Raw genomic sequence first — 21,608 nt, 5'->3', positions numbered from 1 at the left:
ACCTGGGAGGCGGAGGTTGCAGTGAGCCGAGATCGCACCATTGCACTCCAGCCTAGACGACAGGGCGAGACTCATCTCAAAAAAAAACAAAACAAAAAAAAAAACAAAAATTAGGCCAGGTGCAGTGGGTCACGCTTGTAATCCCAGCACTTTGGGAGGCCGAGGCAGGTGGATCACCTGAGGTCAGGAGTTCGAGACCAGCCTGACCAACATGGTGAAACCCCGTGTCTACTAAAAATACAAAAATTAGCCAGGCATGGTGGCGGGTACCTGTAATCTCACCTACTCGGGAGGCTGAGGCAGGAGAATCACTTGAACCCGAGAGGAGGAGATTGCAGTGAGCTGAGATCGCACCATTGCACTCTAGCCTGGGCAAGAAGAGCGAAACTCTGTCTCAAAAAATAAAATAAAATATAGTCGGGCATGGTGGCACATGCCTGTAATCCCAGCTACTTGGGAGGCTGAGGCAGGAGAATCACTTGAACCCAGGAAGAGGAGGTTGCAGTAAGCCAAGATCACGCCACTGCACTCTAGCTTGGGTGACAGAGTGAGACTGTCTCAAAAAAAAAAAAAGGCCGTTGAGCCGGTGAACACTCAGGGCAGCCACTGCAGTGTTGCTGAGGGAGCATGGGGGTGGCTCTGGTACTTACACTTGCGTCTGCATCACCCATGGGCGTCTCCATCACTGCAGGCTGGGCTGTGTCAGGGAGGGGCTCCGTAGGGGGCACCAGACAGGAAGTGAAGCTGGGGTGGGGCCGGCAGGCGGGGTTGAGGCTGACCTTCTGCACCTACATGGAGGCCGGCAGTGAGGAGATGGGGGCATGGGCTGCCCAGTCAGGAGGGCCCCCACGGGAGGTCAACTGGGTAGGGATAGGGGGCACCTAGCAGGACAGACTGAGTTGGCACACAGCCACACAGGGGGCTACCAGGGGCTCGGAGAGGCTGGGAGAGGTGAATCAGCCCTGGTCCTACCTGCTGGTTGTCCCCAGCCCACCAGCTGTGGGGGTCGGTGGCAGGCACACAGCCGGCAGTGTCCGGGAACAGGTCCTTGTGGAACTCCACAGCCTGGCCGCAGACAAGCAGGCAGCCAGTGAGGCCCAGGCCCCCCGACTCCCCAGCCCCCGCAGCCCCTCACCCAGGTCCCCCTCACCTTGCGGGGCACGTGGTAGCCGATGGGCACAATGGCTGTGTCGCTCAGCTGCAGGACGCGCAGTACCTCGCAGCTCATGACAGCCAGCGCCTGCCGGGGCACAAGGGCGGCCCCCCGCAGCACGCTCTCCAGGACACACTGGGTCACTGTTGAGGACACCACAGGGGAACAGGCAGGATGGGCCGGGGAGTGGAGGGTAGGGGAGAGGGGGCGAGGAAGTGAGGCTTACCTGGGCTCAGCGCCGGCTGCTGCGGGACCACCTCGTAACAGTACAGCTGCCTCTCACCCTGAAACGAGTCTGAACTGAGCCCCATTTGCTGACTGCACCCCTGGGGAGGGCCCAGGGCTGGCACCAGCTCCCCCACAGGTTCTCGAGGACCTGAGCCACAGAAGCACAGTGGCTGGAGGTGGGGCTCCCCCTAGGGCGCTGAGCTGAGCCCTAGGCCGACTCTACCTCACTTGCTCAGCCTCGTTGCACATGGGGTGAGCACCGAGGGTGTAAGTCAGTATTTATGGAGTGCTGACTGTGTGCTGACACCGCTCTATTCTCGGCCTTGTTCTCAGGAAGGCCAGTGTTCTAGGAGAGCTACAGTCACCTCGGCTGCACAGGGGAAGACACCGAGTCCCTGTTCTACTTCCTCCTCTCTCTTGGGGAAGGGCAGGGGCTAGACTCCAGGGTGTGGATGTGGGTGGGAGCCCCAGCTTCTCACTCACCTTTCCTGCCAGGACCAGGAGCCCAGAGTCAGGGTCCAGCAGAGGCATGAGACACCTGGGGAAGAGAGGGCAAGATGGCGGGTCGGGGCAGTGGGAGGGCTGCCAGACTCGTAACCCCATGTAGGAGCCCAGGACAGGCACCACAGTGACTGGGAGCCGCTTGGCCATCCAGCCATGTTCAGCCTGGTCCCCAGGAACCCCCTCCTCTTCCTGAGCTTCCCACATGCCCAACACACGCCCACACCCCAGCTGCTCCTCCCCAGGCCCTCCACCTGCACACCTGCGTCACTCCAGGACTGGAGTGGGCACAGGGGAACTCGGGCCCGATCTCAGCCCCAGCTCTTCCTCCAAGAAGACACCACGTGCATTCTGTCCCCCTCCCACCTCCGACAGCCTAGACATCAGGCCAGCATTGCCAGGGAAGGTGGAGAGGTGAGGCCAGAGGCGAGGAGCCTCCCATCCCCACTTGGCACTGCCTGTGGACGGGCAGCATCTGGGAGCAGTGCAGGAAGCCCTGCCGTTCTGAATCTGCACTAAGGTTTGGGGCCCTCTACTCAGTTACCCCATGTTTCCTGGGCCTCAATGATATCTTGGAAGCTCAGAGACCCCTTCACGCTGAGTTAAAGTTCCTGTGTCCAAATCTGAGCCAGATGCCCGGGAGAAGGGGCTCCTCCGGCCGCTGGGCTTCCCTGCCCACCCCAGGCCTGCTGCCCTGGCCCAGCCTGACGGCACGATGCTCCCAGGCCTTCTCTGGTCTCGAGGCAGGAGCAGGATGGGGTGGCAGCTGGGAATACAGTGGGCAGGCCGGAAGCCCCCAGAGCCCCTGCCACTCTGTGTCCAGCTCAGCCCTGGCCAACTGCCTGTCACTGGCCAGGGCTTAATGCCTCCCTCCTGGGGCCCCTCAGAGACCCCTGCACAGCCCCTCAGCTCTGTGAGAGCTGCCTTCCCACTCCAGGGCATTTTGAGGGGAATGGGGACCTGGAAGGACTCTGACAGATGCCTTCCTGCTGTGTTTCTTGCTCCTGATGTTTGCTTTTTTTATTTTTTATTTTTTTTTAGAGGCAAGGTCTCCCTCTGTTACCCAGGCTGGAGTGCAGTGGCACAATCATTGCTCACTGCAGCCTCAATCTCCTGGGCTCAAGCAATCCTCCCACTCAGCCTCCAGAGTGGCTGGGACTACAGGTGTGCACCACCATGCCTGGCTATTTTTAATTCTATTTTTTTTTTTTTTTTTTTTTTGAGACGGAGTCTCGCTCTGTCGCCCAGGCTGGAGTGCAGTGGTGCAATCTCAGCTCACTGCAAGCTCCGCCTCCCAGGTTCACGCCATTCTCCTGCCTCAGCCTCTCCGAGTAGCTGGGACTGCAGGCGCCCGCCACCACGCCCGGCTAATTTTTTGTATTTTTAGTAGAGACAGGGTTTCACTGTGGTCTCGATCTCCTGACCTCGTGATCCGCCCTCCTCGGCCTCCCAAAATGCTGGGATTACAAGCGTGAGCCACCGCGCCGGGCATACTTCTATTTTTGTAGAAACAAGGTCTCACTATGTTTCCGAGACTGGTCTCAAACTCCTGGCCTCAAGTGATCCTCCCACCTTAGCCTCCCTTAGGATTATAGGCATGAGCCACTGCACTTGGTCTTGGTTTCTTGTTTCTGGGACCTGCAGGCCTGGACCCCCCAACCCAGACACTGACACCCTCAAACAGGACCCCGTCCCCACTGTGTTGCCAGGGTGAGAGGTCACCCAGCTGTGGCAGCTGCCTCTATCCCTCACCGTGGCGACAAAGGGCCCGGCCACCCTCCACTGTCCACTCATCCCCTCCTGCCAGCCCACCACTAAGCAGTCCTGCCCACCTCCCCTCCCCCCACTTCCAGGAGCCACAGAGTGGCTGGGAAGCTGGGTGGGGCCCTGGGTGTCTCCATGACTTCCTGGAGTGTCTTGGGCTGGTCACCTGTGAGTAACACAGGCTCCTAATTACTGAGGGCCCAGCAGGGTGAGCCGGGCTCAGCAATGCCCTTTGCAACCCGCCCTGACCACTGCTTGTAGTGGTGGAGGCGGAGGCGGAGGGTAGGGGACCAAGGTGGTGCGTGACCTGGAGTGCCCTCCACACTGACACTGGCTCCACAGGGGCCAGAAGCAAGTCCCTTCAGCAGCTTTGACAGGGCTTTCACTCATTCATTCGTGTACAATCATTCACTCCTTTGATGAGCTGGTCTGTGCCTGGTCCTGGGCTCGACCTGCATGTAGGTATGCCCAGAGATGAGTGCAACAGACCCTGCCTCTGTCCTCAAGGTGCTCACAGCCTAGCACAAGAGGCAGACAGACACAATCCCATAGACAAACACGTGAAGGGAAGGTTCACCGAGGACACACAGTGACACAGCAGGGGGATAGGGCCTCAGCAGTGGGGGAAGGGGTGTTCCCTGCAATCCCAAGGTCATGCAGAAATCAAACACCTCACAGGAAGAGAGTTTCAGAGAGAACACAACCTGTGCAAAGGTCCTGTGCAGGTGGGTTCATGGCCTGTTTGAGGAACAAGATGGACAATGTGCCTGACAGCCTGGACAGTGTGGGTGAGGGCTGAGGCTCAGGATGGGCAGGTGGAGGCTAGATGGGAAGGGGCCTGGTGCATGTGTGGAGGGCGAGTTCTGCCTCCAGTGGACGAGCAATGAAAAGGTGACGGTGCACTTCAAGCAAAAGAGGCTAGGCCAGGCACAGTGACTCACGTCTGTGATCCCAGCCAGGACTTTGGGAGGCTGAGGTGGGAGAATCACTTGAGCCTAGTAGGTCAACACTGTGACCAGCCTGGGCAACATCATGAGACCGTGGCTCTTCAAAAAATTAAAAATTAAAAAATTAGCCAGCTATGGTGGCTCATGCCTGTAATCCCAGCACTTTGGGAGGCCGAGGCGGGTGGATCACTGGAGGTCAGGAGTTTGAGACCAGCCAGGCCAACATGGTGAAACCCTGTCTCTACTAAAAATACAAAAATTGGACAAGTGTGGTGGTGTGCATCTATAATCCCAGCTAATTGGGAGGCTGAGGGAGGAGAACGGCTTGAACCCGGGAGGTGGAGTTTGCAGTGAGCCGAGATGGCACCAATGCATTCCAGCCTGGGTGACAGAGTGAGACTCCATCTCAAAAAATAAAATTAAAAATTAGCCTGGTGTGGTAGTGCACACCTGTGGTCCAGCTACTCGGGAGGCTGAGGCAGGAGGGTCACTTGAGCCCAGGAGTTTGAGGCTGCAGTGAGTCAAGATCGCATCACCGGCCGGGCGTGGTGGCTCACATCTGTAATCTCAGCACTTTGGGAGGCCGAGGCGGGCAGATCACTTTAGGTCAGGAGTTTGAGGCCAGCCTGGCCAACATGGTGAAAACTCGTCTCTACTAAAAATGCAAAAATGAGCTGAGCATGGTGGTGCACACCTGTAATCCCAGCTACTCAGGAGGCTGACGCAGGAGAATCACTTGAACCCGGGAGGCAGAGGTTGCAGTGGGCCGAGATCGCACCGCTGGACTCCAGCCTCGGTAACAGAGTGAGACTCCATCATCACCCTGCTCAGCCTGGGCAACACAGCAAGACCCTATCTCAAAACTATAAAAATAGAAAGAGGATAGGATGAGATTGGCACTGAGCAAGGATCACACTGGCTGCTGGGGGCACAGGCTGGGAGGAGTGGAAACAGGTCCCACAACAGAAGCTGAGGGCAAGTAGGATGGGCAGGTCTCCTGTGGCCCCTCTCCTGCCCTTATGAGAGGTGGGAAACAGGCCTGGGGCCACCTCATGGCATCAGAGGCTCACCTGTGCGCTGAGCCAACTGCCTGAGGAGGCCTGGTGCTCAGCCTCCCTCACCCCCGTTCCATCGTCCCAGCCAGCCAGCCACTGACTCAGGTGCTGGGGCCGAGGGGGCAGGAAGTCAGGGAGGGCAGGGCTGGCTCCTCTGACAGGTCAGGCCAGTCTTCCTTGCCTCAGGCAGAGCCATCTGGACAACTCTGCCAGGCAGGGGCATCCTGTCTGCTGTGGCACGGGCCAAGAAATGGGGTCACGGCACCCAGCCCCAAAGGTTGGCCAAGTGTTGGCATGGGCCTGACCCCAGGCCGTGTACAGAGAGTCAAGCTGGGTCTGGGTCCAGAACATGGTACATGAGCCCCAGCCAGGCAGAGGGGCCAAAGGTGCTAAGAGGTATTGCTGGCACCTCTCCTGCTGGAATCTGGGCCTGCCACTGGAAAGGGCTCTGACCCTGACCCAGGTCCAGGGGTCTGTCCCAGGCATAAAATTATAGAAGGTCTAAAGCCCAGATTTGCCCCCGCCCCTCAGCCAGGTCCCAGGAGCTAGAAGACAACCTCAGTACCAACTGGGAGGCACGAGCAGCTTCAGCCTCCGGATAAGCCCCGCCAGCTCTCCCAGGACTCATATGATTAGCACAGAGGGGAAGCACCAAGGGTGTGCTTGCTACAAGGAGCGGCTGCAAGTCTCCTCCTCTGTCCTCCCCTCCAGCCCATCCCTCCCACTCAGGCCCCTTCCCACCAACCCAGACATTCTGCCATTGCACCAGTGCAAAACAGGGTGGGTCCCTTGGATCTGTCCCTATCACCCAGGCTGGAGAGTTAGTTAGGATCCTTTGACTCCCCTCCACCCCCACAGCCCCTAGATCCCCCGCTGTGTGCAGACTGCTGGTAACCAGGTTCTAAAGGCAGGTGGCACCTTGAAACCATACAAGGCAATGTTGGATAAACTGAGAGGGGTCTCCTAAAAGCTTCCCTTGAGCCTTTGGGTAAGTGGGGACCTGTGTAAGGCCAGGGTACAGGATTGGGGCAGGGGCTGAACACCAGGCAGATGAGGTCTCTCCGTCTACAAGAACTGGCCACAGAGGTGAGAAGCTTCAAGACCATCAGGAGGTCCTGTTCCTTGAGGAAAGCCAGGCTGGATGCTCTTGGAGACCTCTTCACCCCTGACCCTGGGCCTCTGTGGATGCTTCTGAGGGCTTCAGAGGACACAGGGCCAAGGGAAGAGGCAGGGACAGTCCGACAAGAGGCTGCACAGCACTGATTGGAAGTTCAGATGGTTCTGCGGCCAGGCAGGAAACTCAAGTGAGTGGACAGCTTGGCAGGAGGCAGCAGGGAGCGGTGGGGACTGAGGTGACCCATGAGCCCACATTTTGGCAGAGGGAGCGGTGGGGACTGGGGTGACTCATGAGCCCACATTTTGGCAGAGGGAGAAACTGCCACTCAGCCCCAGCTGAGAGTTCCTGTTCAAGGCAAGCTGGGAAGCCCCATTTTAATATGAAACCACCTGATTTTTCAATGTTAGCAGTGCCTTCAAAGTTGTAAAAACTCCCATAAAGCCTGCACTAAATGCACCCAAAGGCCAGCCCCAACCCAGGAACAGAGGTCCGCAAGCCATGCCCTAATCCATGTAGACTGAGAAACGTATGGGGTGTGGAGCCCCATCAGCCCTGGAAAGGGGCCCTGTGGGGAGAGGGCCCTGTGGATGGGAGGTCCAGAAGGTGACTGTCCCAGCCAGACCCTGCTTAGCCCTTGATGGCTAGACACAGAGGCTATCCCGCCTTCTGGAGATAACTGAGTCCTCCAGAGAGTAGGAAACCCTCCAGCTGGTGTGGCCCAGCCTCCCAGGGATAAGCCTTCAGGCCCCCCAAAGACTAGAGCTAGGCCAGCCAAGGGCCTTGGCTACAGGCCGGGCAGGAGGGGGTGTGGGTGTCCCAAGGCTCTCCAGAAGTCAGGAGCTGAGCTGGGCCCCCAAAGGCTCTGAGGCATGACTGACCACAAACGCGGAGGGGGAGGAGGGCAGAGTGTTTTCCTGGAATCCTCCAAGGCAGGGGATTTTTCTGGACTAGTCCAGCCCCTGGCACCCGCCCCATCAAGGGCCACTGTCAACTGCAGCCCAGGCCCCACCCACCGACGGTGACCACCCCTATGCCTCCATATCTCAGGCTTGAAGCTGCCAGTAATTGTGGGGCCATAAGCAGACCACCACTGCCCTCCCTGACACAGCCTCTTCATCTCATAATATGGTGGGGAAGGGAGTCCAGGGCTGCTCACAACTCTGAAGGCTGTCGTGGCTAAGAGGACCCTGAGCTCAGATTTGGCATTGGAGTTTGTACTTAGGAGGCTCTTGAAAGGGCTTTGTGTGGGCTGCCAGGAGTTTTTTGAAATTGGGATTAGCTACCAACAATAACACATTGAGAGATTTCACCTAAAAATCTGGATTTCCAGTTTCTCTTAAAAAATCCAAAGCTCTAGCTGGCCCAGGCTGGTCATGAGGACTCAGCCCTTACCAGCCCCACTCCCGCCATCCCACCTCTACAGGGCCACAGAGGCCCTGGGGTGGACTTCTGGCATTTGTCACCTGCCTGGTGCCTCATAGACATCTGGGCTGTGACGCTTAGGATTCCTAAATAGTCTCTCGGTTTTTACACAAAAAGCAGAAACCTGCCCAGTGTCATCTGGCAAAACCACGACGGGCAAGGTCTCCCCGCCCAGGTCGGGAGGCCGCAGGGTGAGGGCCAGGGCAATCCAGCCCACGAGCCCCTCGGTGGGGAAGGGGCGTGTCTCCACGCAGCTCCGCCCCGGCCAATGGGGAGAGGCCCCGCCCCCTGCCGCGGCGGGCCCGCCCCCCGGGGCTCTTAAGGCGCGACCTGCCTCCAGCGAGCCGACTCCGGAGCCCGAGCCCGGGGCGGGTGAACGCGGACTCGAACGCGGTTGCCTCGGGACCCAGGACCCCCTCGGGCCCGACCGGCCCGGAAAGACTGAGGCCGCAGCCTGCCTCGCCTGGCTCCCTGCGCCGCCGCCGCCTCCCGGTGAGTTTCTGCGGGGCTGGGGGGCTGCGGGCGAGGAAGGGGGCGCCACGGCCAGGCTGTGCACACGCGCGGTTGACGCGCGAGGACCGCCGCCGCGCGCACACACGCACTCTCGGGCGGGACCGCGGCCCCAGTCCCGCACGGTCACCTGGGCCGCCGGGCGGGCAGGCCCTGTGCGCTCCCTCCCCCGCCGTCCTGGGGCGCCGACAGCCCCGCGGCCGGCCAGGGTGCGCGCCTGAGTGTGCCGTGAGCCCGCGAGGCTGCAAGTAGACAAAATAAACACCCTGTCCCATGCTTTCTCCTCCCACGGCTGGGCCTCCGGCATGACCAGTTTTATGAATCAAACCCCTTTGAGGGGGATAGCCAAGCCGCAGGCTTGGGTTACTTTTCCCTCCTGGGGTCCGGCAGTAGGTGCTGCTGTGCAGAAGGGCTGCCTGGGGTCCTCTGGACCCTTGTCACTCAAAGCACAGCTGGGGGCTACAGATATGCACCCCTAGGGAGGGGCGGGGAGTGGCTGGTGGGCGTCCGATGCCCATCCCTCCAGGGGGGGGATGGACCTGTACTGGCCAGGGCCCTTAGAGCTCCGGGTGATCAGGGTGCCGGGTCTCTGCTTCTGCCAGGGAAGGGGCTTTGCTTGGGCTGCAAACCCAGTGGCCTGGAGCCAGCCTAGTCCTTTGTGTCCCTGGGCTGGCAGTGCTGGGGCCTGAGGACTGCTGAGGTCCCCTGTGGTCACTGGCAGGCCAGCCGTTTGGTGCCAACCATTCTGCCTCTCCCTCATTCGTTAACGATTGCCACACCAGGGTCACTGACCGCCTCTCCTGCTGTGTGGCCCAGGGGTGGAGTGTGCAGGGTGGAAGAGGTCCTGGGGGTCTAGGTCCCCATGCCTGCCTTCTGCACCAAGGACAGGTGAGGCTCTGGAGAGAGGCAGCAGGACCTAGAGCCCCCTTCCTCGGGCTAAGAGCCTCCAGGGCTGGGGACTGGATAAAATCTCCAAGGTCCCTTCACACTAGACTGTACTTTGGGTTGGGTGTTGAGGGCATAGAGGGGTGGCCGGGCTGGGACCTTTCAAGCAGGGTCCATTAGGGCCAGTCCAGTGGGCAGCAAAGTCCAGGATGGGCCCAGCTATTGACAAAAACCCAACAGAGCTGGGGCAGGCGGGTGGGGGATGGGGAGCAGTCCCCTGAGTTTACTCTCTTCTCCCAGGGGAGTTGGCCTGGAGCTTCTGTAAACAGAGTGTCAGAGGCAGGAAGAGGCTCTGGTGATGAGCAGCCCAGCTGGATCCCCTCCAGACCATTATCTAGCCTCCCCTTGGCCTGGGGAGGGAGGATGCGCACACGCATGCCAGCCTGGGGGCTGGGCACTGCCTGTCCCCATCCCGCCCCCCGTCTCCTGCATGTTGGAACAGCTATCCTGATACCTGTGGGTCTGGAGGGTCAGATCGGGATGGGGCTGGGGGCTGGGGTCCCAGGGCATCTGTCCAGATGGCACCTCTCTCTCCATATTCTGGGAATGGGAGAACGGGATTCAGCATAAGGAGCCTCTCAGACACTGCCCAGACCTGTGCTTACCCGAGGAAGGCCCCTCTGGCAGGCAGCCCAAGGGCCAGGGAGATGGCAAGGGAGATGCCTCGGGTAAGAGATGGGTCCATGGCTCCTAGCTCCCAGTACTGTCACCCCCACCGAAAGCCCCGGGGGAGCTGGGACAAGTCCCAGGTAAAGAGAATTAAGTCCTTGCCTGGGCTTATAAGTGGGTCCCAACACTACACTGGGCAGCCTCTGGGAACAACAAAGCAGGGCCCTGCTGCGCCCAGGAGGGAGCTCCCACCTCAGCAGGCCACACAGCCAGTCCTGCCAGTGAGCAGAGGTGTGTAGAGCGGAGGTTGCCCACAGAGCCATCCCTGACCACTGGCCAGCCCTGAGCTCACGGGAGGGCAGCAAGGCCACCTAACTCTGTTAGTGACCTCTCCTGGACCCCCCATCAGCTGCCCTTAGAGTCCCCTCCCTGGGCTGGGGAGCCCAAGGCTCTGTGCTGCCAAGAAAACCAGCTCCCCTCACTGCTGTGGAATTTGCGTTGAGTTCTTGGAGAAGGAGGAGGGTGCACGTGTGTGTGTGTGTGTGTGTCTGTGTGTGTGTGTGTGTGTGTGTGTCTGCAGGAGCACTGCCCAGTGGGCGTGTGTCTGGCGTGGGCGTGTCTGTGTGCGCGTGACTGGAGCAGGGCTGTGTATTTGGGGGTGGGTGGGGGTGTTTGGGGGAGCCTGCTTGCACCAGGAGGGGCAGGGCCTCAGCCTCCTTCCTTTTATCGGTTTCCACATTCCAGAGTCAGCCGGATCGCTTTCCCTCCGCGCTGGGCCACCGGCCTCCCCCGCTTTTCCTCATTCCAGCCTCCCTGGGTGTGAGGAGGCTGGAGGAGGCTCCCTCGGGCCACCTCGGTTTTTGGGGGGGTGGGGGCAGGCGAGGGGCCAGTTATTCTCCAGGGTTGGGGACGGCCCCCACCAGACTCCTTGTGGGGAATGCAATAAGGCTCTGACATTCCTCAGGGGCTGCCTGAGAGATTTAATTAAGGAGGGAGGAGGGAGCCAGCCTGCACCGGGAAGGGGCTGGGGCGGCCGCTGGGGCCCCTGCTGGCCCTGGGCCCCGAGCCTGGCTGGGCATTGAGAGCAGTGCGGGGGCAGGGTTGTGGTTCAGTGGCCAGGTCCTGTTCTGCCTCCCTGAATCCATCCCGCCTGCCCATTGATCAGCTCACAGACCCCAGGGGCGCCATTTCTGCCACGGGTTGGCCAAGAACCCTGGGTGATTATGGGGGGTTCGGCATGGGGAGCTTGAGAAGGGCAAGACCCCTTCCAGGGCCACTTCCTTCTCAGACCCCCAGGCGCAGGAAGCTTAGGGCTAGCAGCCTTCCTTGGTGACTAAGGTGTTCTTCTGGCAAGTTCAGGGTTAATTGCAGGTTAGGGCCTTACTAGATGGGTGCTTGCCCCTGGGTGGGGACAGGGCAGTGAGGAGGCCCCGTGTGAGGGCCCAGCCCTGGTGGCATCACACCTGCCGCGTGCCGAAAGTGGCATCTGGACTGGTCCATTTCTAGTTGGGCTGCAGCCACTGCACAGCTCCCAGGGCCACAGGTGTCCTCCCTGACAGGTTGCACCTCTTATGACTGAGATGGCACGTCCCACCGCCCCAGGTGCTCACTTGAGCTGGGGCCTGGCCTTAGTCACTGGTCTCCCTGCCCTGGGCTAACAGGTCTGGCAGCTGCCAAGTCACTCACGGTGCTACTGAAGGCACCCACCTGGGGCCGGGCCAGCCTCCTGGGTGGAGGGAGGAGGGAAGGCCCTGTGCCTGCCCCTCTCCCAGCCCTGCCAGGTGGTCCACACCTGCTGCAGGATCCAGAGCCTCCTCCCTGCACAGGAAGACAAGCTGACATCCTGACTGTCCCCTTTGCAACCCTCTATCATGGTGTTCTGAACCCTGGCTGTGCGAAGGACTCGCTCAAGGAGCTTCTCCAAAATACAGCTCTGCCTGGGTCTCACTCCTAGAAATTCTTTTTTTTTTTTTGAGACGGAGTCGTGCTCTGTCCCCCAGGCTGGAGTGCAGTGGCGCAATCTTGGCTCACTGCAAGCTCCGCCTCCCAGGTTCACACCATTCTCCTGTCTCAGCCTCCCAAGTAGCTGGGACTACAGGCGCCTGCCACCACACCCGGCTAATTTTCTTGTATTTTTAGTAGAGATGGGGTTTCACCATGTTAGCCAGGATGGTCTCGATCGCCTGACCTCGTGATCCTCCCGCCTTGGCCTCCCAAAGTGCTGGGATTACAGGCAAGAGCCACTGCGCCCGGAAGAATTTCTTGTTTAATTGGCCTGGGGGTGAGGCCCCAGCATGGAGGTTTTTTTTGAAAGCTTCCTGGGTGATTCTGATGTGTAGCCCGGGGGGCAAAGCCCTGGCATCACAGGTGGGAGATGGAAGCCCACAGAGGGGAGCGTGCTTGAGTGAGGTCACAAAGCGTGTGAGTGCCTGACTGAGCTCCTGGCTGTGGCATTATCTGTGGAATGAAGAGCGCCAGCTTGGGGTGATGGATGGAGTAAGAAAGAGGCTGACACCCATGGGGACCCCTGCTCAATCACCAGCCAGGGGTCCCTGCGCCTATAGGGAGGGCCTACGTGCTGCAGTCCCTGAGGAACTCGAGGCCCAGCCCTCTCTGCCCCTTCTGTGAGGGCCCACGACCCCTGACCTGTCTGCCCTGCCCTTGGGACTGCTGTGTCCCAAGGAAGGGGAGACAGGGCGGACCCAGCCGGGCCCTGAGCCTCCTCGGACACGTCAGCGAAACTGGAGCCAGCCGTCCTGGCCGCCGGCACAGTCCCGCCTGCCTGGAGGGGTTGGCAGACTCCCGGGGCTGGGCTGCTGCCAGGCCTGGCCGGCCACACAGAGCCTTGGCGGGCCAGCATGAGGAGCAGGGGCCCGGAGTCTCAGGGTCAGATCTGCAGCGCCTGTCCTGCACCCACTCTGAAGCATCTGGCACAGGAGGGGCGTACTGGCTTCAGACTGTCTATCTGTCTGTCCAAGCCTGTCCCTTACTCAGCAGGCACACCGCCTGCCCCAGGATCAGTGAGATGTGCTCGCCAGGGGCTGATGTGGTCACCAGATGCCTGGGTCCCACCCCAGCCATGCTATCCCCTCGCCCGTCCCCGCCTGACCCTGGGCGTGTGTGGTATACCCCAGGGGGTGGGTGGGCGTCCCCCTGGGAGTTGAGATGACGAGTGCCTTGTCCTCCTTACTCATAGGGCCCCTCCCTGAAGTCCTGTGCTGAAGGGGCCGCCAAAGGACGGCTCACCCACCACATGCCCCCTTCGAGAACCAGAGATACGCCACCCCCGCTCCCCAGCCCCCAGGGTGAAGGGCAGCCTTGGTGTGGGGATGTCCGATCTGTGAAAAGCTGGCCTGAAGCCCTCTCCCTTAGTAGTACCCATGCCCGGGGGGCAGGCAGGGTTCTGCGTTTATGAGTAACGCCCTCTGCGGTGAATGTTTACTGACCACTTAGCACGTGCCCCGAGCACAAACCAAGTCACCCCAGACACAGGCGCCACGAGCAGCCCCCATTGCACGATGGGGGCTGAGGTGGGGGCCGTGGCCGGGCTGTGGACCCTGTCGCCCTATGCCAGCTACTGTGCCAGGGAGGGAGCAAGGCCGGCAGCAGCACTCAGCAAGGCTGAGGAACTTGGGTGGAGGAGGGAGACCCCAGACGCTTGCTGTCATCTTCCCACCCCCCAACATCCCCGAATCCCAGGGCTGCCTCTGGAACACCTCCTGCACCGGGCAGAGGAAAAGGTCTCACCTCCTTGCCTGACTAGTGGATCAAATATCAAGGCCCAGGTCCTGGGATCACCGGGTGGGAGGGTGGGTGGGTGGCGGCAATCACAGTGTGACCTGTAGACAGCCCCCAGCCCCACGCACACACCAAGCACACGCCCAGACCCCAGGCGGGCGGGACAGCTCCCAGAACTAGTTAAAAGAACTTCCCCGTTTGAAAAGAAACAGAACAACAGAAAACTACAACTCCAGAGGGTGAGGGGGCAGGGCTGCTTGCACCAACTCCAGAGGTGAGAAACTGAGGCCCACAGTTGACAAAGGAACTCTGGCCTCTGTCCCCTGCCACCGTCCCCTCCACAGTCAGCCTTCCCTCGCTGGGTTCCTTTCGGTCAGCCTTCCCTCGCTGGGTTCCTCTCGGGGCTGGCTGATGGGTTCTCAGTGCCAGGAGCCCCTGGCGGCGCCCTCAGAGCTGCCAGCCTGTAGCTTACAAACTCTGGGGTTTTCCAAAGCTCCAGCGCTGCCTCCTCCCTCCTCCCTTTGCTGTGGGGGTAGAATTGGGGCTCAGGCTAAAGAGCTCACCGCACATTTTACGGGGTTGGGAAGCAGGCTGGCTGCCGCCTGCTGGGTGGTCAGCCCAGGACCCCAGCCCACAGTCCTGACCTAGACCCCTGTCCTGCTGACAGGGACACACATTCCACAGCTCACTACCTGTCAGCTGGAAAGCCACCCTGTGGCCAGATGGACCCACAGCGTCCCCTCCCCCTTCACAACCTTGCTGATTAAAGACCCAACAGATCATGGAGCCCAGAGCTATGGCTGGTCCCCCTCCCCAGTGCAGGGCGAAGAGCACCCCCCAGCACGTGCCCCTAAGAGCTGGCCTGCACACCTGGCCTCGCAGGGCTGAGGACTCCACGTGCATCCCCCACTGCAGCCCTGAAGTGTCCTAGATACTCAGATGAAGAAACCGAGGTGTGAGAGCAAAGTCACTGTCTGCAGCCTCACAGCTTGGACACCTCTGAGCACAGGGCCGCCTGCCTGGAGTAAGAGCTCTTAACTGTGACCTTAAACGAGGCCCAAGGGGAGCTGAGGCCACAGTGGTGGCCAGGCTGGCCACGTGGAAGATCCCCTCCCACCCTGGAACCTGGCTGCACCCTTCCTGACCCTGGCCTGGCCCTGCTGGGAGGGCTAATTCAGGCAGAGGTGGCCTCACCCCCCACATGGACATGGGGTGGGTGGGGGTCACTCACAGCCCACATCTGGAGGCCAGGCCGCACCCGCCGTCCTCTGAGTCAGTGAGGGTGGAGCGGGTCCCATGGGCGAGGAGAAGGCTGGGGGTGTGGCCCCAGGGCCTTAGGTCATCAGACACGAGCCCCCCTGGGGTGGGCTGGCCAGGCCAGGGACACGTGCCTGAGGTTTGGGGTGCTAACTTCTTCCAGTGCTCAGTGCCAGGCCCTCCTGGGCTGTTCACTCAGCAGAGCTGAGCTAAGTGGGCCTGGAGACACCTATGGCAAAGGCAGGCTGGGTCTCACCTTAGGGAGGTGAGGGGGCACGCGACAGCAAGGGGGACACTGCTAGGTCGGGGAGGCTTAGCCTGCTGGCCTCTGAAGGGTGCTTGTTGTCGCTAACTGGCTAGGGGCTCAGGGTCGGTAGCTCCTAGGGGAGACGACTCTGGCAGTGCGATACTACAGGTGGGCAGGGCCTGCGTGGGCACAAACCCGGGGACGAGGGCTCCTTCCTTCACCTCGAGCTACCCGCAGACCCCAGTGGCCACCTCACCAGTGACTTGTCTAATCTGTCTTGGGACCACCTGTTCCTCCTCCTCACATTCCAGGAACCCACGTACCTGGGGGAGAGGGAGCCCCATGGACGGGTCCCCCCAGCCTGGGGCGGAGTGCAGGCTGGGTTTGGGGTCGTGTTCCCTGGATTACCTGCACGGCCTGTGTGGGGGAAGGGGAAGCCCGGGCTCCAGCACAAAGGACTCTTGTGTGAGCTGCAGGTGCCACTGGGCAGGATGCTTCCTGGGGACGGGCTGGTACCCCGTTTGAGGCTCAGGGACTTCTAGGGGCGCCAAAGTGGGGAGGGCTGCTCCTGCGGACGGCCCCAGTGGTCTCCCCAGGAGTCTAGGTGATGGGGGCCAGCCACAGACCTGCCTGACTCGGGCAGTGCAGCTAAGATCTGGAGCCTGGAGTGGCTGGTGGGAGCCCCTGCCCCCAGGGCATCTGGAGAGCATGCACACCTGGGCTCTGGCTCGGACTTGCTGGCACTGCAATGGCAGCAAGTCCTTACACCTCCATGAGCCCTGCTTTCTTCTGTCTGCCCTGACGTGGCTGCTGGGGGGCTACCTGAGGTGACGGTAAACACTTAGTGTTCTTTCGTCCTTCCCACTTCACTGGCACGTGGGAAGGACTTGCACCATCACTGCCAAGGGGATGGCTGCTGCTCATCTTTCTTGGTGCCCAGCTCAGGGCAGACCCCAAGAAACAGTAGATGAAGCTGGGCGCAGTGGCTCAGGCCTGTAATCCCAGCACTTTTGGAGGCTGAGGCGGGCAGATCACCTGAGGTCGGGAGTTCGAGACCAGCCTGACCAACATGGTGAAACCCTGTCTCTACTAAAAAAAAAATTACAAAAATTAGCCATGCACAGTGGCTGGCACCTGTAGTCCCAGCTACATGGGAGGCTGAGGCAGGAGAATTGCTTGAACCTGGGAGGCAGAGGTTGCAGTGAGCCGAGATCTCGCTACTGCACTCCAGCTTGGGTGACAGAGCAAGACTCCGTCTCAAAAAAAAAAAAAGTAGATTAATGACTCTGCAGTTTTCCCAGGCCTGGCACTGCCCCTGGGGCTGCCATGTAGCCAGTGTCCCCACCTGAGCCTTGTGGCCCCCCAGCTCCAGCTCTGTCACCAGCCTCAGCTCCCCGCCTCCCTCCCTCACAGGGGACACCTGCCAATGCCTGTGGCCTCTGCCCCTCCTCCAGGAACCTTCCCGCCAGCCACTTCCTGGTGGCCCGCAGCCCCCAGCCCCCAGGCTAAATAGGTCTGACTGCCCAAGTGGAAAAACATGGATCCCATAGTTTCCATGTGAAGTCTTCCCGCTGCATTCCCTCCTCCAAGGAGGGTGGGACACGGAGCGTGGCAGCAGGAGCCGGCGGCCAAGGTAGCCAGCTTCTCTGCTTACACACCCACCCAGCTGCCTGCCTGCCCCCTCTTCCAGACCCTGTAGGGAGGAGCAGCCGCTCCAAGTCCCACCATTCTCTCCTTCCCTGTCCATCTCCGAGGCAGGGGATGGGGGAACCTACCTAGGCAGAGGCAGGAGGGCCTGGGGTTCAGGAGGAAGCAGTGCATGATCACTGCACATTCAGTGGATGTCACGCCCCATGATGACCTCTGTGTGCAATAGATATAATGACAAGATCACCCAGTGAGGGAGTGACGGGGCTGGGACAGAACCTGGGTCGGGGCACTGGTGACCTGACTTATAACCATTGGGTTCTCTTGCATTTGGGGGCAGGAGCAGTGAATTCCCTCTGGCTATTCCCGGCGTGGCTGCCTTCTAGGCCCCTGACTCACAGTCTTTTGTCTCTGCCTCCTCTCTGCTCCCAGGGACAGAAGATGTGCTCCAGGGTCCCTCTGCTGCTGCCGCTGCTCCTGCTCCTGGCCCTGGGGCCTGGGGTGCAGGGCTGCCCATCCGGCTGTCAGTGCAGCCAGCCACAGACAGTCTTCTGCACTGCCCGCCAGGGGACCACGGTGCCCCGAGATGTGCCACCTGACACGGTGGGGCTGTATGTCTTTGAGAATGGCATCACCACGCTCGACGCAGGCAGCTTTGCCAGCCTGCCGGGTCTGCAGCTCCTGGACCTGTCACAGAACCAGATCGCCAGCCTGCCCAGCAGGGTCTTCCAGCCACTCGCCAACCTCAGCAACCTGGACCTGACAGCCAACAGGCTGCATGAAATCACCAATGAGACCTTCCGTGGCCTGCGGCGCCTCGAGCGCCTCTACCTGGGCAAGAACCGCATCCGCCACATCCAGCCTGGTGCCTTCGACACGCTCGACCGCCTCCTGGAGCTCAAGCTGCAGGACAACGAGCTGCGGGCACTGCCCCCGCTGCGCCTGCCCCGCCTGCTGCTGCTGGACCTCAGCCACAACAGCCTCCTGGCCCTGGAGCCCGGCATCCTGGACACTGCCAACGTGGAGGCGCTGCGGCTGGCCGGTCTGGGGCTGCAGCAGCTGGACGAGGGGCTCTTCAGCCGCTTGCGCAACCTCCACGACCTGGATGTGTCTGACAACCAGCTGGAGCGAGTGCCACCTGTGATCCGAGGCCTCCGGGGCCTGACGCGCCTGCGGCTGGCCGGCAACACCCGCATTGCCCAGCTGCGGCCCGAGGACCTGGCCGGCCTGGCTGCCCTGCAGGAGCTGGACGTGAGCAACCTAAGCCTGCAGGCCCTGCCTGGCGACCTCTCGGGCCTCTTCCCCCGCCTGCGGCTGCTGGCAGCTGCCCGCAACCCCTTCAACTGCGTGTGCCCCCTGGGCTGGTTTGGCCCCTGGGTGCGCGAGAGCCATGTCACACTGGCCAGCCCTGAGGAGACACGCTGCCACTTCCCGCCCAAGAATGCGGGCCGGCTGCTCCTGGAGCTTGACTACGCCGACTTTGGCTGCCCAGCCACCACCACCACAGCCACAGTGCCCACCACGAGGCCCGTGGTGCGGGAGCCCACACCCTTGTCTTCTAGCTTGGCTCCTACCTGGCTTAGCCCCACAGAGCCGGCCACTGAGGCCCCCAGCCCGCCCTCCACTGCCCCACCGACTGTAGGGCCTGTCCCCCAGCCCCAGGACTGCCCACCGTCCACCTGCCTCAATGGGGGCACATGCCGCCTGGGGGCACGGCACCACCTGGCGTGCCTGTGCCCCGAGGGCTTCACGGGCCTGTACTGTGAGAGCCAGATGGGGCAGGGGACACGGCCCAGCCCTACACCAGTCACGCTGAGGCCACCACGGCCCCTGACCCTGGGCATCGAGCCGGTGAGCCCCACCTCCCTGCGCGTGGGGCTGCAGCGCTACCTCCAGGGGAGCTCCGTGCAGCTCAGGAGCCTCCGCCTCACCTACCGCAACCTATCGGGCCCTGATAAACGGCTGGTGACGCTGCGGCTGCCCGCTTCGCTCACTGAGTACACGGTCACCCAGCTGCGGCCCAACGCCACTTACTCCATCTGTGTCATGCCTTTGGGGCCCGGGCGGGTGCCGGAGGGTGAGGAGGCCTGCGGGGAGGCCCATACACCCCCAGCCGTCCACTCTAACCACGCCCCAGTCACCCAGGCCCGAGAGGGCAACCTGCCGCTCCTCATTGCGCCCGCCCTGGCTGCGGTGCTCCTGGCCGCGCTGGCTGCGGTGGGGGCAGCCTACTGTGTGCGGCGGGGGCGGGCCATGGCAGCAGCGGCTCAGGACAAAGGGCAAGTGGGGCCAGGGGCTGGGCCCCTGGAACTGGAGGGAGTGAAGACCCCCTTGGAGCCAGGCCCAAAGGCAACAGAGGGCGGTGGAGAGGCCCTGCCCAGCGGGTCTGAGTGTGAAGTGCCACTCATGGGCTTCCCAGGGCCTGGCCTCCAGTCACCCCTCCACGCAAAGCCCTACATCTAAGCCAGAGAGAGACAGGGCAGCCGGGGCCGGGCTGTGAGCCAGTGAGATGGCCAGCCCTCTCCTGCTGCCACACCACGTAAGTTCTCAGTCCCAACCTCGGGGACGTGTGCAGATAGGGCTGTGTGACCACAGCTGGGCCCTGTCCCCTCTGGACCTCGGTCTCCTCATCTGTGAGATGCTGTGGCCCAGCTGACGAGCCCTAACGTCCCCAGAACGGAGTGCCTGTGAGGACGGTGTCCGCCCTGCCCTCTGCAACGTGCAGTCCCTGGGCACGGCGGGCCCTGCCATGTGCTGGTAACACATGCCTGGGCGCTGCTGGGCTCTCCCACTCCAGGCAGACCCTGGGGGCCAGTGAAGGAAGCTCCCAGAAAGAGCAGAGGGAGAGTGGGTGGGCGGCTGTGTGACTCTAGCTCTAGCCTTGGCCCCAGGAAGTGAAGGAACAAAAGAAACTGGAAAGGAAGATGCTTTAGGAACATGTTTTGCTTTTTAAAAATATATATATATTTATAAGAGATCCTTTCCCATTTATTCTGGGAAGATGTTTTTCAAACTCAAGAGACAAGGACTTTGGTTTTTGTAAGACAAACGATGATATGAAGGCTTTTTGTAAGAAAAAATAAAAGATGAAGTGTGTTTCTTGGGCTCAGCCCCAGGGTAGAAGGGCTGGGTGGAGGGAGATGAAGAAGGAGTGGCCCTCGCTATGGGGAGCCGGGGCCCTCAGTCAGCAGCCCCCGGGCTTGGGCAGCCCTCCCAGGTGTCCTGACCTGGGTGCCATCCACCCTAGGCTTGAATGAGGTGAGGCTGGGCCCAGGTGGGAGCAGGGCTGCCTCTGGCCTCGGACAAGGACGGGTCAGGGAGCCTCACCTTCCCCAGGCCCTGTCTTCTGCCAGCAGGAGCTCTGGCCCGTGTGCGGCTGGGAGAGGCTTGTGACAGATGTGGGGCCAGGCAGGTGAGGCCCTCGTGGGTTGGTCTGATGGGCAGTTCACTGCCTGCTTTCCTCTAGGGCAGGGCCCTGGGCTCTCATTCCAGGCTTCATGGATGGTGCCAGGACCAGGTGGCCTCCAGGACCTTCCCTACAGCATCCCGGCAGAGCCAAGCGGTTTGCGTGGCCCCAGCCCCATGCCACTCCACTGCCCAGCATGGGCACAGCAAGAAATCCTGCTCCCTGCCTCCTGCCCCTGGCTACAGCGAGGGCTTTGGTGGGAGGGGACATGTGAATCATCAAAGGCAGGGACCCCATGGGTGGGGAGAAAGGGGCCAAGCCCCAGTAAGCAGGACAAGCTGGGGGACAGGAACCAAGGGCCCAGGCTGGCTTGCAGATGGTGCCAGGATTGGTGGCCTTGGGATGCCCCCTCGGCCCCTGCATTAGGGATGTGCCCAGGCTTTCCGGAAACCCTAGAAGTGGGAGCATTTTCCAGGAAGCCTGCATGCTGAGGTGGGGGCAGGGATGCTGAGTGCAGCTGTGGCCTGGACTGGGTGCAGGGAGCTTGGGGACAGTGATGGACACACAGCACCTTTTCCTGTTACTCTCAGTGGGATGGAGGGGAGGGGACCCACTGGGCTGCCGCTGCAGGGGCACCCAGAACATGCTGGAGTGAGCCTCCAGCAGACCCCATGCCACTGTCCCACAGGTCATGGCCCTGGGCCCCAGCACTCAGGCTCACCCCTGGTGGGACAGAGTCAGCCCAGCCAGACCCAGGGAGCAGGCCCCGCGGCGCGGGTGCTGATGTCAGCGCCGAGTCAGGCCCAGCCACGCGAGGCTCTGGATTCAATTAGCGGCTGCTGAGGGCTCTGGCACGAGGAGGGAGGAGGCGGGCCGTGGGTCATGGCGGGCAGTGGGTGGTGGCAGTGGGCCTGGGTGGGGCCCCTTCTTCCTGAGGCAGCGGCGGCAGCCCAGGTGGATTTCCTGTAGGCCTGGGTCCCATTAGGGGAGTGGCTGCGGCCAGGCCTGCCTCCCCCCGCCCGTGGCTGCATCGTCAAAGGGGCCTTTGTGGGCCTGAGGCTG

At 61.4% G+C, this 21,608-nt stretch overlaps 2 protein-coding genes across 5 annotated transcripts in view; one reads left to right on the top strand and one right to left on the bottom strand.

The window, feature by feature from the left end:
• CORO7 (coronin 7) overlaps positions 1 to 21,608 on the bottom strand; it is a 66,850-nt gene that overhangs the window by 9,052 nt on the left and 36,190 nt on the right. For all 4 annotated transcript variants that reach the window (XM_058434128.1, XM_058434129.1, XM_058434127.1 and 1 more), the window contains exons 10-14: positions 1,865 to 1,919; positions 1,380 to 1,437; positions 1,151 to 1,296; positions 973 to 1,065; positions 651 to 788 (exon numbers count right to left, since the gene is read on the bottom strand). In XM_058434128.1, coding sequence (XP_058290111.1) covers positions 651 to 788; positions 973 to 1,065; positions 1,151 to 1,296; positions 1,380 to 1,437; positions 1,865 to 1,919 — 490 coding nt within the window. The remainder of the gene's footprint in view (positions 1 to 650; positions 789 to 972; positions 1,066 to 1,150; positions 1,297 to 1,379; positions 1,438 to 1,864; positions 1,920 to 21,608) is intronic.
• Positions 8,530 to 20,236, top strand: VASN (vasorin). Its single transcript, XM_032144825.2, has 2 exons — positions 8,530 to 8,679; positions 17,573 to 20,236. Exon 2 carries the CDS (start codon positions 17,582 to 17,584, stop codon positions 19,601 to 19,603), a length of 2,022 nt encoding a protein of 673 aa, XP_032000716.1. The 5' UTR covers positions 8,530 to 8,679; positions 17,573 to 17,581; the 3' UTR covers positions 19,604 to 20,236.

The sequence above is a fragment of the Hylobates moloch genome, unplaced genomic scaffold, assembly GCF_009828535.3.
Source record: "Hylobates moloch isolate HMO894 unplaced genomic scaffold, HMol_V3 SCAFFOLD_23, whole genome shotgun sequence".
Classification (NCBI taxonomy): Eukaryota; Metazoa; Chordata; class Mammalia; order Primates; family Hylobatidae; genus Hylobates; species Hylobates moloch.
The sequence above is the reverse complement of the archived record's forward strand: the minus strand, read 5'-3'. Positions and strand labels throughout refer to the sequence as shown.

Coding starts and splice junctions, on each gene's coding strand:
- VASN (XM_032144825.2), top strand. CDS start 17,582: ATGTGCTCCAGGGTCCCTCTGCTGCTGCCGCTGCTCCTGCTCCTGGCC.